Consider the following 16,643-nt stretch of genomic DNA (forward strand, 5'->3'; position numbering starts at 1 on the left):
TTTGAAACATAGTTTGTATTTTTATGCCTATAATATCTTTTTCTTTTTTTTCCTTTGAGCCTGTAACATCTTAATTTGGGTTGGCCACACTTGAAGTGTTCAGTAGCCACATGTGGCTAGTTGCTACAGTCCTGGACAGCACAGTTCTAAGGGAACACATCCCCTGTGGGCCCTGCAGCTCCTAACATCATAGTTCTTCCTCTTTGGATTACATATTGCCTTTTCCAAATTCATTCAGACTTCAGAGTGTAAATAAGGTGTTGTAAGTGTTCAAAGGAAAGTACTTTATCATAAACTATTATCTCTAAACTAGAGACCCGATGCACGAAATTCCTGCAAGGGGCTGGGCCCTTGCAGTCCGGGCTTCATCTGGAAGGTCCTGGGGAAGGACATCCTGCTGTCTGGTCTAATTAGCATATTGCACTTTTATTATTTTAGATACTTACCTCTAACTGTTCCCCAAACTCAATTCTACCTTCAATAGCTAGGCTGCATTTCCCACCCAGAGGGGAATGAAGTGGCAGGCAACGTAGCTGGTAGTTGTGGGCTGGAATCTGGACTGCCATTTACCACCTGCGGGGCGTGGGGCCCGTTTCATGGTCTATGACTCAGTTCCTTCATCTGTAAAGTGGGGATGTTTACAGCACCTACTTTATTGATCGGTATGAGTATTAAAGGAGCTAATTAATATGTGTAAAGCATCTGTAACAGTGCCAGGTACATAGTAAATGTTCAATACATGTTAACTATTGTTCCAATCAACTCGCCGCAGGCCCTGAGGTGAGTCCCACGAAAACACTAGACATTTGAAGCGACGAAATTACTGCGCGGGTTGAGAACTAACGTCTCAGCCGAAGTAAAAAACGCTCCACTCACCTTTCCCTTCAAGACTCCAGGCCGGTTTTCTGGTCCCGGCTGAGGCTGAGGTAACTGAGGGAAACCAACTTTACTGACTGGGTGAGAGGGTGGCCTACTGGCGGCAGAGGGGATGGACTCCTTGACTTTCCAGCTACCTCCGTACCGTCCCCGAGGTGAGGCTGCGTACTGGCCTCAGGTGGGCGCGCGTCCGGCCCTCCCGCCCGCGTCTGCGGTGAGGAGTCCGCGTAGAGAACGCGCGCAACCCTGGGCCGGGAGGGGCGTGGCCTGCGCTGGCCCCGCCCGCCGCCCGCCGCCAACCTGTCTGGAGCCCCGAGCGGACGCGCCAGACTGACGCACTGGGGCTTCGCAGCCAATCCGGAAGCGCGGAGCAGTTTTAAAATGAAGACGACGGGTGAGCTAGCCGTCACCTCTCGGTTTGCGAGGTGATCGGTCTGTGTTCTGTGTCGAAGATGTGGCGGGTGAAAGAACTGAGCCTGTCGCCATCGCCCCAACCGGTGAGCGGAGAGCCTCAAGGAGAGAGACAGCTGGGTCCAGCCTGGGGCGGGGGCGGGGGCGCGTGGAGTGTTTCCTGGGTCCTGGAGCTTCAGCGCCTCTTGGGTACGAGCCCTGAGCCCTGAGCTTCTTAGCGAGGAGGGTGGGGAGCGGGCTGAGAGCCCAGGCTTCCTCTCACTGTCTCATTCTTTCATAGGGAGAACCACCTGTGAGAACGCCTCTCCGCGAACTTAACCTGCAGCCCGAAGCTCTCACCAGCTCTGCGACGGGGCCTGGGATATGCTACTCGCTGACCCCATCACTGTGCAAACTGGGGCTGCAGGTGAGATGCGTCTGGCCAGCTTCTCCACTGGGCTCTCTGCCGAGGCCGACAGCTCAGAGGAACTGAGGGCCAGACCTGGAACGTAATTAATAACGATAATGAAGTCTTCTACCTTAGTGACATCTATTTACAGCTATCCAGGCCAACAGAGAGGTGCTCTGGGGTGGTTAAAGAAAATCCACTGAGAATCTGGACCTCTATTTAGCTGTTAGATTTTACCACCTCCTCCCCCGTTTAATCTTTACCAAGTTAGAGGAAAATGCTATCATTTTGATTAGTAGTCTTCCTCTAACATGGACTCAAAGAGATCAGACAGCTGACAGAGAGGCAATACTATATGTACATAGCTATTTATGTTAGCACTGTTTGTAGAAGCAAAACAGAAGTGGAAACAAATGACCATTTGTGAATGAATTATGATTCATGCACACCATAGAAGCTTATGGATTAGTTCTATACCAACTATTTAGTGCAATGGTTTTTACATTTGTGTGCTTTTTGTTGACATGGAGGGATTTGCACATTGTTAAATGAGAACAGCAAGCAGAGAAATGGATACGGTCAAACCTCATTATTTGTGGATTCAGTATTTGTGAATTCACCTCACTAAAAGTTATTTGTAATCTCAAAATCAATATTTGCAACACTTTTGGACATGCAGAGAAGAAAAAAAAAAAGGAAGTGCCTTAAACACACATTCCCCAGCTGAGGTTGAACAAGGTGACATTTTGTCTTGTTTTAGTGGTCATACTGTAAACAAATGTCTTTCTCATGATCTATTTTAGTGCCATGGTTTTCGAATTTTGTGTTTTTAGTTGGTTATTTCACTGTTTTAAATGACCCCCAAACGTAAGTGCTGAAGTGCTGGCTAGTGTTCCTAAGTGCAAGAAAGCTATGATGTGCGTTATATGAGTTAGATAAGCTTCATTCAGGCATCAGTGATGTTGGCTGTGACTTCAATGTTAATGAATCAACAATATATATTAAATAAGGTGTTTTAGAACAAAAACACATATAAAATAAGATTTGAGTTCATTGGTTAATGAAAATGTTTGCTAGGAAATTTAGAACATACCCTATATTTCCCCTAGGAGCAGCAGTTCAGTATTTGCTAATTAAGTGTTCACAGAGACGTTATAGAACATAACTACTACACATAATGAGAATTATTTTGTGATCTACCAATAAAGTAATTTTGTATGTTGAACAAGAAAAGGAAGTTAGGTCCACTTAAGTGCATGTGTATTTTCTTTTCTTGTTCGTTGAGTTTCAGGAGCAGCAACCCTGCAAGTGGTAGAAGGTGCAGTGGTCCTTGTGAACTAGCAGTAGGGAGGTTGTTAGTCTCTTATTAGGGCACTAGAGGAAGTCTCTCTGCTCTTTATTCTCCTCTGCTACAAAGACTAGAGCCCTTCAAATCCCAACTGTTCAATGGATTCAACCCATGTATTCAGGATGCCCTTCAGCTCTTGTGGTCAAGGAGACTAGGTTACTGGCACAGGTTGATGTTGCCCTTTCTCCCTAGGGTCCATGGATCTCTGTGGGCCAAGTGCTCTCTAACTCTGTTGGAGAAGGAGAAAAATCTTGGACCAACTCTAGATTCTAACAGAGCTTGAGCCTAGGGACCCCCTCTTACCTGTTCCCCCTAGAAGTGAATTGGAGTTAGAATTTAAGAGGAGTGGGGCCACTTTGATATAGATAAATTATCTCAGCCCTGCTTTTACTATAGGTGGATTCACTTGGAAGGATCCAAAATAGCTTCCTAGCTTTTCTTTCCCTGCTATTGGGCCTCTGAGGGGCAAGGCTTAGCCAAGATCTTACCTAAGCAGAGGTCATGAGAACTCTTATTCTTTTTCAAATTTGAACTGTATCTTTCACCTATCACTGTATGTTGAGAACCGGAATTGATTGCCTTAGTCAACTACTTTTGTTTTCTTTGGCAGGAGGGCAGCAACAACTCATCTCCACTGGATTTTGAAAATGCTGAGATGACAGACTCCCCATCAGAACAGTTCAGCCATCCCTCAAAGTGGCTAGAAGCTTGTCAACATGAATCAGATGAGCAGCCCCTAAATCTGATTCCCCAAAACAACTCTACTCCCAAAACATCTGAGGAAGCAGTAGACCCAGTGGAAAACAATGCGGTTAAAACCATGGTCCTTGTACGCTCTGCAGGAGGGCAGCAGCAAAACATTACACTTGAGGCCCATTTAAATACCATAGCAGAGACAAACAGTTTTTCTCTGGATGAGCCTTTGAGGCCAGGAGATCTGCTGAGAAATGGGGTGGAACCCTGCATGAAAGACAGCTTTTCAGAAGTTGTTCCTGCTATGCCTGAGAAACTTACATTTCAGGACCCTCCAGCCCATCTGTTGGAGTATCCACCAAATCCCTGTTCTGAGCAACAGCTACCCTGTTCCAAGGAAAGCCCGAGGGACAGTAAAACGGAGACTGTGCCTGAGGACTTAGTGTCTTCTGAAAGTAATGCCTTCTTGCCTTCCTCCATGCGCTGTCTTCCCCCTTCAACTGCCTTTCCAGGGGATTTCCCTGTCAGTCATGTGGACTCAGGGCAGGATATTGTAGAGCACAGAGCTACAGAGGAAAGAGAAGTGAGCTTTTCCATACTCCCCGAGGAGGCTGAACTGAGAGATCAAACACTTGTCTCAAATACGCAAGATATTCCGTCCACATGCCTGACCCCAAATCCAGGAGAAATGGAATCCCAGGCAGCCCCGGGCCCAGCAGTAGAAGATGCTGGCAGGATTCTCATCTCTGACACAGGGCCTTGGATGTCCCCACTGGCCTGGCTGGAAAACGGTGTAAACACTTCGGTCATGCTGGAAAACCTCCGCCAGAGCCTCTCCCTTCCCTCTGCGCTTCAGGACGCTGCCACCGGCACTGCTCCTTTATCTACTTGCTCGGTGGGGACTTGGTTTACTCCCCCAGCACCGCCACAGGAGAAGAGCACAAACACATCCCAGACAGGCCTGCTGGGCACCAAGGACAGTGCTTCTGAGAGGGAGCATCTCCTATGGGGGAAGTAAGTGTCCCAATATCCTGCTGCCTCCTCGGCTTCATTAACCCGGACCTGCCACTTCCATCCCTTCCCCTATCTTTTTTCTCCTCATGTTCTCTTTCTGCTGCAGCCACCCTCCAGATCTGACCGCCTTATCTCGACGCGACCTGGAAGATAACCTGATGAACTCTCTTCTCATTCTGGAGGTTCTCTCTCGCCCGCTGCGGAATTGGAAGAGCCAGCTGACCACCCCTCACCCAGAAGTTCAGGATAGTAGCACACAGACTGACACAACTGACACCTCTCGCAGTGGGGTAAGAAGGTTACTTCTAAAGTGTGGAGGATCCCAGTGGGCCCTCTTTCTCAGAATTTAGACTGATAAACTGCCAGAGGGCAAAGGAGGCACCTTAGAATATGTAAAAGCTGTGGATCTGGAAATTCGTTAAAGCTGTAGGTACTCACTATACCCCTGGGGTTCATCAGGACTTTCTAAGGCAGCGGTTCTCAACCTGTGGGTCGCGACCCCTTTGGGGGTTGAACGACCCTTTCACAGGGGTCGCCTAAGACCATCCTGCATATCAGATATTTACATTACGATTCATAACAGTAGAACATTACAGTTATGAAGTAGCAACGAAAATAATTTTATGGTTGGGGGTGTCACAACATGAGGAACTGTATTTAAAGGGCCAGAAGGTTGAGACCACTGTTAACCCCTAGAGTGCCGGAGATCGAGATTGCGCTTCTCCTGTCTTTCGCCAAAAGTGCCGGGAGCACTATCAAAGCTTCGAAATGGCGTCCAGTTCTAAGTCTGCTTTTATTAGTGATGATGATATTGCTAAATATGTCAATGTAGTAAAGGTTTCCTTAAATTTTTGAATATGTAACTTCATTTACTTGCGATTCATAGTTTTTTTTCCTAAACTGCTGTAAAATCAGCAAAAATGCCTTGGCAATTTTAGCATAGTTCCTAGGATATTGGTTGGCACTCAAAGGGTTAAAGGAATACAAGCAAGGATAGTTTTAAAAGAATTGGTTTCTATATCTTCATCTTCCAAATGTATTCTGCTAATTTTTTTGCTTTCCTATTTCTCCATTCTCAATTGCCCTTGCCCACTTAACTAAAGAAGACCAAGGGATAGCAATCGAATAATAGAAAATATTTGTGGCCTGGCCAGTGTTGCTCAGTGGTTGAGCGTCGATCCATGAACCAGGAGGTCACAGTTCAATTCCTGGTCAGGGGACATGGCCAGGTTGCAGGGTTCCCCAGCCCAGGTAGGGGTGTGTGTGGGAAGCAACCAATGTGTCTCTCTCACATCTATGTTTCTCTTTCTCTCTCTCCCCCTTCTCCCTCCCTTTCACTCTGTAGAAATCAATGGAAAAAAATAATCCTTGGGTGAGGATTTAAAAAAAAATTTTTACTAGGTATGTTTGTGATTTTATTAAAATTATAATACAATGATTAGTATACAACTGTTAAGAATATTTCTCTAAAGGAAATTTTTTTCACATAAAAGCTTATGGTCAGAGGAATTTAAAAGTAATTTAAATTTAGATGAACTTTTGTTGTTGCAGATATATTGATTAACAACAGACTTTAAAGTATAGGATAAAATTCTGAGAGGAGTAAAAATACACATAAAGAAGAAAAAGGGATGATGTAAAATTTCTTACTGTTTAAAAAGCTTATTCATGTATTTTTAAAGGTATAAAATAGGTATTAAATCATTCTGGTGTATGTATTTATACCATTGTATATATGTAAGAGTGATTTAATAGTTTTATTTCAAACTGTCAATATTTATAATATGGTAGAAATGACAGCCTTTATAACAATTTAAACTTAAGAGCACTCAGTCTTCAAAATTATTATAACAGATATGAGAAGAAAAAGTTTAAAGAAGAGTGTTGTAGAGGAGTCCAGCTGTGACAACACAGACTGAGGAAGGAAGAGAATGGTGTCAGGGGAGGGAATTGAGAGTCTCAGTATTGTGGCTGGTGAGATTAAGTGGTAGTTCCTGCTAAAAAGAGATGTTCTCCAGGTGTGGGCTCCCTCCCAGGAGCATGCCTATACCTTCCCCTTCCCTTTCCCCTTCCTCTTCTCCTTCTCCATCCCCCTCCCTCCTCCCCCTCAACCTCCCCCACAGGCGTGCATCTCCTAAACTCTAAGGGACCCCAGGAGACTTGGCAACCATGGCAGCTTTGGACAGTGGGAGTTGTAGCTCATCCCAGGCAAACCCCCTGAACCTGTCCTCAAAGCCCCCTTTTCTCTGACTTCTTAGTGAGCCAAAGCATACCAGCCTAGACTCATTTCCCCAGCCCTTTCTTGTTTCACTGTCCCCAGCTTTAATAAAAGTCCTCTAAAATAAAATAATAAAAAAGAGATGTTCTCCAGATGCCCAAAGATCTCCTCTGGGTTGAAAATATCCTCAAACAATGACTTCACCTTTTGGCCAAATCCTGGAAACCATAGGCTTATCATTTCTTTAGCTGCTCAGTTTTTCTCCTGCGTTTCCTTATTTTTGTATCCTTTCCTCTTGTCTTTGACCTGGTTCCCTGTCCCTGAGTCAGCCTTGTATCTCTTCCTCTGAAGCTTTCCAAATCCCTTTGGAGGCCACTGAAGCAGAACCAAAGAGGAGGAAATGACAGCACCTTCAGCCATTCCCCATCGCAGTGCCATGTCCTTGCCGCTTGGCTTCCTCCTTCACACTAATCTTATCACCTGCCTGACTGCTCAGCTCTGAACCGTGTGTGCGCCTTGTCTGGGGCTCATGGGGTACTCTGTGCCTTACTGCACGACACAGGAGGGAATGATGACTGCTTTGCTGGGGAAAGGAGCGATGGACTCCAAGAGATCTGCCCCCTTAAGTCCAGACTGCTATAACATCGTGACTCAGCACTGCTCTTCCAGCAGTCGTTTTTTTCCCAGATGATGGCTGCCTTTCAGCAGTAATGAAGGCTCCCCACTTTTCAGTCAGAATTTTTAAGTCTTTCCATAGCTCTGCTGCATTTGAGATCATACGTGTCTACTCTACATAGCACGCTAAGATTTTTGTTTGCCCCAAGATAATGAACACTTAGAGAATAAGGAAATAAAAGTGACTAATAAATATGTGAGAAGGTTATCATTACTGGTGATCAGAGAAATGAAACAATGATGCAATTTTCTTCTGACAAAATAGCAAAGAATAAAATAGATAACGCTGGTAAGCATTGTCCTGCTGTCAGTAGGATATAAGTTGGTTCAGCCTTTTTTGAAGGACATTCAAGTGAGACCCTCAAAGCAGTTCAAACTTTTGACCGGTAACTTCACTTCTAGGTATAATATATCCTAAGAAAAAAAATTCTGCATAGATATGGTAACTTAAAAAAAAATGAAAAAAATATAATAAAAAATAATGGTATATCCATAAGATGGGATATTCTTCAGTCATTTAAAAGTATGTTTATGAAGAGTTTTTAATAACATGGGAAATGAAGTTTAACATAAGTTCAAGGTTTTTAAAGAAAGGAAATCCGAGTTCAGATAACCTCTGAGAGGCTTTGAGATGAGGTAAAATAAATTATGCAGTGATTTCTTTTTCCATTTTAGTCACATCTGTATTTCCAAAATTTTACAATAGACACTATCTTTATAATTAAAAATAAAAGTTACTATAAAAAGGAAATTTTTACCTACATCTGGATATTTTTCTGACTTGACTTTGTCAAACTGTGACCTTGCTTCTGTTTTTAATAGGAAAGGCTTCTGTATCTCAGTGGGTAGGAGTGGAAATGAGGTACTGGTGATGCATGCTGTCTATGCAAAAGGAACAATTCTGTTTCTCTGCCTAGATAAATAAGAAACTGGAGCATTTTCACGGAAACCGAGAGATTGGACAGACTTTGCAGCAGACCAGGAATGTCATGGTAAGTGTTGATTGACCTTATACCACCACTGGATCACCTGTGAAAATCAAGAATGGAGCCAATGGTGGTAATCAGCCATGGTATGAAGGGAGGAAGGTCTCCAAACCTTTTTTAAGAACATCTTCTCCTTGCCCTAGCTGGTTTGGCTCAGTGGATAGAGCGTTGGCCTGCGGACTAAAGGGTCCAGGGTTTGATTCTGGTCAGGGGCACATGCCCGGGTTGCAGGCTCGATCCCTGGTGGGGTGCATGCAGGAGGCAGCTGATCAATGATTCTCTCTCATCGTTGATGTTTTGATCTCCCTCTTCCTCTCTGAAAGCAATAAAAATATATTAAAAAAAAAAAAAAAGAACATCTCCTCCTAATTGGAACTTGAAATTGGGGGTAGTGTTTTCCTGCTTAGTGACTTTATTTGATGTAGCCTAACCACCTTTTCCTCTACAGCAGTCATGGGTTCTGGTCTCTAAAGAGCTGATATCCTTGCTTTACCTGTCTCTGTTGCACTTAGAAGAAGATAAAACTACTGTGAGTCAGGAGGTAAGCAGAATGACGATGAAGGCAGAGGCCTCTGGTGGGACCGAAAGCCAAAAGAAGGAACCAGACAGCATCTGATTCTTATCTTGTAGTCTCGGCGTACAGAAACCTTGGTCTCCTGCTGTTTTGATGTGTTGAAGAAATTGAGGGCAAGGCTCCAGAGTCTCAAAACAGAAAGGGAGGAGGCAAAGCACGGAGAGGAAATGGCCCTCAGAGGCAAGGATGCGGTAAGGTGTCAGGCTTTTGTTCCTGGATGTGGGAGGTTTTTTCCTCAGGGTTCCTGCAGCAACACAAATTTACTTGAGACAGACATGAGGGGCCTGGGAATTGCCTGCCCTGGAGAATAATGAATTAAACTACTGATGTGCCAGATAGCAAGGCTTTTGGTGCTGTTTCCCTCCTCTGCCCACCGTATCCTCACAACCCCTTCCCTAAACAGGCAGAGTCGGTGCTAGAGGCTTTCTGTGCACATGCCAGTCAACGCATCAGCCAGTTGCAACAGAACCTGGCGTCCCTGGGGGAATTCAGAGGACTCTTGAAGGAGACCCAGGCCCAACTGGTAATTTGAATGCATTTTCTTTATTGAGATCCAGGCTGAGTCACGGGGAGCATGGTCATTTACCCCCACTTTGTTGTATCCAGAGGAAGGGAGCCCTTCCATAGGCACTTCTTCTCGTATAGGTAGGTTTTCATACTGAGCAAGAAGAGGTGGCTCAGGAGACAGCAAGCTTTACCTCAGTCTTGCAACAGGACTGGATGTCCATGCAACAGGATGTGAGTATTTGGGACCATCATACCACTCCTTTAGTCACAGCCAACCCTGTTAGGAACCTTGCCTCAAGAGTGCTTGACTGACCTGCTTGCTTCCCCTGGTAGTATATAACATGGACAGCTCTGCTGAGCCGGTCTCGAGAACTCACAGAGAAGCTCACAGCCAAGAGCCGGCAGACCCTACAGGAACGTGATACTGCCGTTGAGGAAAAGCAGCAGGTACAAACCAGTAGTGGGGACTGCTTAGGCCTGGTTTCCTCCTTCTCTACAGAAGGCCTTTCTAATGAGTAGCCTCTTACCCTGGACTGGGCTTCCTACCCTGTGGGTTTGGAGACCATCCAGGTTCCTTCCCTGTAAGATGGCCTTGGGTCTAGTAATTTCCTTTGTCCTTCAGCATCTTCTTCAACAACTTTTTCCTGAGGATCAGCCTTATTTGCTGCAGTGTTGCTGCCCAGGAGCAAGATGGTTTGCTGTTCTGTCCAGAAAGAGAAGCTGGACCAAGTCCTGGCACTCGACTCTGGAGGAACTGTGGGAGGAAAATGATCTTTTCTTCCTAGGTTTCCAGGGAGCTGGAACAAGTCTCTGCCCAGTTAGAGGACTGCAAAGGCCAAATAGAGCAACTGGAGTTGGAAAATAGTCGCCTAGCAACAGGTGTGTGTGTGCATGCATGTAAGCAGTTGTGCCCTGCTAAGGCTTGGGGTGTGGCAGTAGAACAAGAAAGTGCTCTAGAACACTTGTTTGGAGCACAAGCGTGGGGAGGTTCTGGCCTGGTGACCACATGGTGTGATTAGGATACTTTTGGTTTAGATCTCCGAGCTCAGCTACAGATGCTGGCCAGCATGCAGAGTCAGCTACAAGAGCTACAGAGTCAGCATGCCCACTGTACCCGGGACCTGGCCATGAAGGATGAGTTGCTCTGCCAGCTTACCCAGAGCAACGAGAAGCAGGCTACTCAGTGAGTTCCTATCAGGTTATTGTGGCAGTAGGTGCCCAGGATATAGGGCCAGTGGAATCTAACATCAGGTCTCTGGCAGATGGCAAAAGGAAGAGATGACACTAAAACACATACAAGCAGAGCTACAGCAACAACATGCTGTCCTGGCCAAGGAGGTGCAGGACCTGAAGGAGACTCTGGAGGTAAGGAATATGGCCTCGGGCAGGGGAGCTGGCTGGAGTGTGACTCTTACCTGGTGGTATTGAGGTGAGGTTTGAGACTGGAGACAAGAAAATGCCTTTGTCTCAAGGGCTCTAATAAGTCCCACTTAGATTCATTTTCTCCCCTCTCTTTCTCGCTCCTTTCCTTTCTTCCTTCTCCCATCTCCCATCTCCCCAGTTTGCAGACCAAGAGAACCAGGTCGCTCATTTGGAGCTGGGCCAGGTTGAGTGTCAGTTGAAAAGCACACTGGAAGTGCTCCGGGAGCGCAGCCTGCAGTGTGAGGACCTCAAGGACACTGTAGAGAACCTGAAGTAAGATGTCTACCTTTTTGTGCTTATCTTTAATTGCTTATCTTTCCCAGAAACCCTTCTAGAAGCTAACGTCTCCAAGGATGGAATTGTCCAAGAGCCTTTTGTTTCCCTCTTTGAATGCAGTTCTATGTGGGATTTGGGAGAGGTGTTCAGAGAAGGTCACATGGTCTCTCTGTTCCTTCCTTATTTCAGGGATAAACTGGCTAGCACCATAGCAGAGAACCAGGAGAAAGACCTGGAGAAGACACACCAGTATTCCCAAGAGCTAAGGGTGCTGACTGAGCAACTACAGAGCCTGACCTTCTTCCTACACACAAAACTAAAGGAGACGGTAGGATCTGGGGGTTCCTTCTCTTCCCTTCCAATCATATCTTTGAATAAAGATGGTTTCATTTCTTCTTTCCCAATCTGCATATCTCTTGTTTCCTTTTCTTGTCTTACTGCATTAGTTAGAACTTTCTCTACGATGTTGAAAAGGAGAGAGAGGGGACAACCTTGCTTTGTACCTGATCTTAAAGGGAAAGCTTCAAGTTCCTTACCATTAAGTATGATGTTAGCTGTAGGTTTTTGTAGATAAATTTTTAAAAAATGATTTGAGAGAGAGAGAGGGGAAGGGAGAGGGAGAGAGAGATAGAAACATCAATGATGAGAGAGAATCATTGATTGGCTGCCTTCTGCATGCCCCCTACTGGGGATTGAGCCCACAAACCAGGCATGTGCTTTTGACCAGAATCTGAGACCCCTCAGTCTACAGGCCAACACTCTATCCACTGAGCCAAACCGGCTAGGGCATGTAGATATTCTTTATCAAGTTGAGGAAGTTCCCCTTATTCCTAGCTTACTGAGATTTTCCAGTTGTATCTTTATTGTATAGAATGATTTTCCTAAAACACTACTCTTGTTCCATCTCTGTGGCTTTCAGTGACTTTCATTTGGCTACAGGACCTCTTCGACCTGTCACTCAAACTTTTATTTATGTGTCTCCTACCTCCCTGTTATGAACCTTTTATTCCAACTAGACTAGTCATCCTATACACTACACACACGTCCCATCTCCATTCACACCTAGACTTGGGCTGTTACCATATCCATCTTCTCTGTCTTCAAACTGGAAATACCTTTTACTTTCTCATTAAAATACTCTCTAGTTCAGCAGTTGCCAACCGGTGGTCCACAGACCACTGGTGGTCCGTGAGGTCCGAAAGGTTGGCGACCGCTGCTCTAGTTCACCTTCTTCTTTGAAATGTTCCCACATCACATAGACTCAGTGATCTCTGTATTAATTTTAATTTGTATTAATTTTCCTTGGATGTCTGGTCTCTTGAACTACATTGTGTTTAAAGAAAGCAGAAATTTAGTCTTGCTTCTTTGGCTTCCCTGCAGTGCTCTCTAAACTCTAAATGGTTAACATCTTGCAGAATACAGAGCTAATTAGCTTATTCAGCAGTTAAAGGTACAACCAAAATCTTGAACTCTGAAGGTGCTTATGATCTGACCCTCTTTCCTACTGTGTACTGAACGCAGGAAATGCAAAAGAATCCATAGTCTTGCAGTGATCATGATAGAGTCTGCATGGATGATCACTGTGGGAGCACAGAGAAAGGAGCATTAGTTCTAACTTTGAGAGTTAGGATGTCTTAACTGTCCTTGGGATGGCTTAAGAAGTTTCTCAAGGGTGAGTATATAGGAAGGCCCACCAGGCAGAGGGAACAGTATATGAAAGTCATAGAGGCACTTTGCATACTTTTGTGTGGTGTCTACCCAAGTCTAACAAGACTTGGGTGAGGTGCTGGGACTATAGGTATACAAGGCAAGGCACTACTCACATGGAATGTGGCAAGTTTGGGGACTTGGAAGTAGTTTTTTATAATTGGAGTGTAGGAGCTTTGGGGGTGAGAATGACAAGGAGACAAGGCTACAGAAGTAGGCAGGATGCCAGATTTGAAGGATTGATCTAATGGCAGTTATAGATAGGGTAGAGAGGAGGGGTGGTTTGAATGAATCCAATACTTATTTAGGAAGTAGACCTAATAGAACCTTGTGAACAATTAGATGTAGAATTAAGGTGGAAGAGTGGATGATGATGTCTAGATGGTTGGAAAGATGGTGACACTCTCTAGAACTGGGATTGGCAAACTTTTCCTATAAAGTGAAATGCAATAAATATTTTAAGCTTTGCCAGCCATGTGGTCTCTGCCTTAACTATTTAACTTTGCCTTTGTAGTTCAAGAGCAGCCATAGACAGTATGTAAATGAATGTGTGAGGCTATGGTCCAGGGAAATCACTACCCTGAAAAGCAGCTGATGTTTTGTTGTAATTTGCCCTTAGGCTGAGCCCGAGACCCTTCTGAAAAGCACAGCCTGTGCTTCTGCCCAGGAACATCCTCCATCCACCGACAGCACCTTCTTGGGAAGCATCTTGACAGCAATGGCAGACAAAGGTTAGAGGCCCTGGATATTAGAGGTGGGAAAATTATGACCCTGCTGATATCTTCAGCTGTTAAAGATGCCCACCCACAGACCTCTCCCTGGCTTCTACTACGGCAGATTCTTGACTGGATCACCAGAGGGGCCCTATACCATGGTTGGTTTTTGTTTTAGAGCCAGAATCAGCTCCTGTGGCCTTGCTTGGAAGTGACAAGAGTGCTTTCACCCGAGTTGCATCCATGGTTTCCCCTCAGCCTACAGGTTAGGATGGGCTCCAGGGATCCTGCCTCATTTCTAGATCAAGTAGTGATGATAAAGACTAAAGCAGTGAAAAGTGCTTTGCTCTAAAAACCTCAATTCTACTTGGGCTCATTTTATTTCTGTCTTTTGGGACCTGTGATGTTCTGGACACCAAATCCTATGGGTGGGAACATGGATAAGAGTTGCGGAAATAATGGCTACACACTCCTTCCTTTCAGAGCTAAAGGGCTCTACCTCTATCTAGGACTTTCCCTTTCAGAGACCCCAGGCATGGAGAAGAGCCTGGAAGAAATGAGTACTATGACTCTAGAGCTTCAGAGCCTGTGTTCCCTGCTGCAAGAGTCTAAAGAAGAAGCTGTCAGGACTCTGCAGCGAACGATGTGAGTGGAGTGCAGTCTTGGTGAGAGAGGTCAGCCCCTTACATCAAGACCCAGCTAGCCCCCGAGAGGACAGGAATAATGCTGAATTCTTCTCTCCCCTAGTTGTGATCTGCAGGCTAGGCTACAGGCCCAAGAGGAACAGCATCAGGAAGCCCAGAAGGCAAAGGAAGCGGACATAGAGAAGCTGAACCAGGCCTTGTGCTTGCGCTACAAGGTGAAGGAGGGGCTTAGAAGTGGGGCGACGAAGAACTGGGGCAGCGTACCGGCCCACTGGGAACCACTGTCTCTCCGGGAATCTGGGTGGTGGGGATTTTCCAACCACTGCCCTAGTTTTGCCCTTCCTGGGGTCAGACATTTCACATGTTTGGGAATTAGCTATGGGCTGACCCATCTCCTAGGCCGACCTAGAAGTCAGGAACTCTAGCAGAGCTCTCTCAACACCGAGATGTGCCTTGCCTGACTCAGCCCTAGAGGAAGAAAAGTGTTATCAATTGGTAGCAACCTGGACTGAGCATGCGTTAGGCACTAAATCCCATCTCCTGGCAAGGGCTACAAAGAAGCCAGCTCTCTCAGTGCCTTCTTACCTCCCTTCCTTTCACAGAATGAAAAGGAGCTCCAGGAAGTGATACAGCAGCAGAACGAGAAGATTTTAGAACAGATAGACAAGAGTGGCGAGCTCATAGTACGTTCATCATGATGCCCGACCCTCTGCCTTCTGTGCCACTGGTAGCCAGGATCCCAAATGTGGGAATTGGATCCCCTGGTCTACCTTGTTCACAGCATGGGATAGGAATGATGGAGAGGACCTTTGAGGGCTACTATGTACCTCTCCATTCTCATCCCCAGAGCCTTAGAGAGGAGGTGACCCAGCTTACCCGCTCACTTCGGCGTGCGGAGACAGAGACTAAGGTGCTCCAAGAGACCCTGGCAGGCCAGCTGGACCCCAGCTGTCAGCCCATGGCCACGAACTGGATCCAGGAGAAAGTGTGGCTCTCCCAGGAGGTGACTTAGAGTTAACAGAGGAGCTGGGCAGCTGGTGGAAACCCTAGGCTGTGCCCCTACTGATCTGGACATACCTGTAGGTGGACAAACTGAGGGTGATGTTCCTGGAGATGAAAAATGAGAAGGAAAAACTCATGGTCAAGTTCCAGAGCCATGTAAGAATTCCCATGCCACTGGGGGTCCATTTCTCACCACACCCAGCAAGAGCCCTGCCATATTCTCCTTGCCCCACAAGCTATGCTGTTCTTTTAAGCATAGGACTTAGGCAACTTATTTGCTCTCTAGAGAAACATCCTGGAGGAGAATCTTCGGCGCTCTGACAAGGAGTTAAAGAAACTTGATGACATTGTTCAGCATATTTATGAGGTAGAGGGAGGGAGTTGAACTAATGCAATGTTGCAGGCTTCTCTGTGGCTTTTGTTTTCTCCCCGCTAACTCAGTGGGTGCTTCCTGGGGCTTTGACTCTGAGCTGCCTATTCTGTGTCTCTTCCCAGACTCTGCTGTCCATCCCAGAGGTCGTGAGGGGTTGCAAGGAGCTACAGGAATTGCTGGAATTTCTGAGCTAAGAAACTAAAAGCTGGAGTCTGTTTCAACCCTCTCTACCTGCAATACTCCCCTACCACAGCACCAGGACCAATTGGCATAGAGCCAGCTAGGTTTAATGCTATGTAAATAAAGTGTATTTAATGTATTTCTGCAAGCTCGCTGAATCTTGTTTCTTGGGTGAGCGGGGGTGGATAAAGTCAGGGGAGAAGCAGCTTGGCACTCCTGCCTGGGCATCCTCCACTCACCCCTTCTGCTGCATCCAGGGCCAAAACCAGCTGCCCCTCCTCCCTTCTCTGGCTTCCCCAAATATGCTGGGCACTGACTGGACTGCTTGTTCCCTGGCTCACAGCTTGGGGGTGGGGATGGGGTAGACAAGGCTTCATTCTCCAGCAGGCCCTTCCGAATGGGGGTGAGGACAGAGAAACTCTGCCCTGGACTCCCACACTTTGTTGGTGCCTCTGCCCTGCTACCTGTTGTGACCGGTTAGGTGACTCCTTCATTAGACCAGGCTTCATCCCCAACATCCAGTAAGGTGCCCAGCACATGGTAAAGGCAATTGTGACAGAAATGAGGGCAGGCCATTTCCTGCCTCTGGGGCCCTGATGGCAGGGCTCCACGAGGTGGGAGGGGGACAGTCCACAA

The 16,643-nt window shown here is 46.1% G+C and overlaps 1 protein-coding gene across 4 annotated transcripts; it reads left to right on the forward strand.

Moving 5' to 3' along the window:
* Positions 1-1,305: 1,305 nt before the first annotated feature.
* On the forward strand, positions 1,306-16,122 carry SPAG5 (sperm associated antigen 5). Of its 4 annotated transcripts, none has more exons than XM_070392892.1 (24): positions 1,306-1,373; positions 1,568-1,693; positions 3,634-4,730; positions 4,837-5,020; positions 8,541-8,615; positions 9,058-9,150; positions 9,240-9,374; positions 9,587-9,706; positions 9,829-9,921; positions 10,024-10,137; positions 10,476-10,569; positions 10,726-10,873; positions 10,953-11,055; positions 11,252-11,385; positions 11,578-11,716; positions 13,715-13,826; positions 13,987-14,073; positions 14,318-14,453; positions 14,556-14,667; positions 15,055-15,135; positions 15,300-15,455; positions 15,536-15,610; positions 15,741-15,821; positions 15,950-16,122. In XM_070392892.1, the coding sequence occupies exons 1-24, from the start codon at positions 1,329-1,331 to the stop codon at positions 16,019-16,021; spliced, it is 3,612 nt and encodes a 1,203-aa protein (XP_070248993.1). In that variant the 5' UTR covers positions 1,306-1,328; the 3' UTR covers positions 16,022-16,122. The 4 variants fall into 4 exon arrangements, with proteins under 4 accessions (XP_070248993.1, XP_070248995.1, XP_070248996.1 ...); XM_070392894.1 differs by having other exon boundaries at positions 14,333-14,453; XM_070392895.1 differs by having other exon boundaries at positions 9,061-9,150; positions 14,333-14,453.
* Positions 16,123-16,643: the final 521 nt, after the last annotated feature.

The sequence above is a fragment of the Myotis yumanensis genome, unplaced genomic scaffold (assembly GCF_028538775.1).
Source record: "Myotis yumanensis isolate MYYU_CA2020_CCGP unplaced genomic scaffold, mMyoYum1.0.hap1 SCAF_16, whole genome shotgun sequence".
In the NCBI taxonomy this organism is placed as follows: Eukaryota; Metazoa; Chordata; class Mammalia; order Chiroptera; family Vespertilionidae; genus Myotis; species Myotis yumanensis.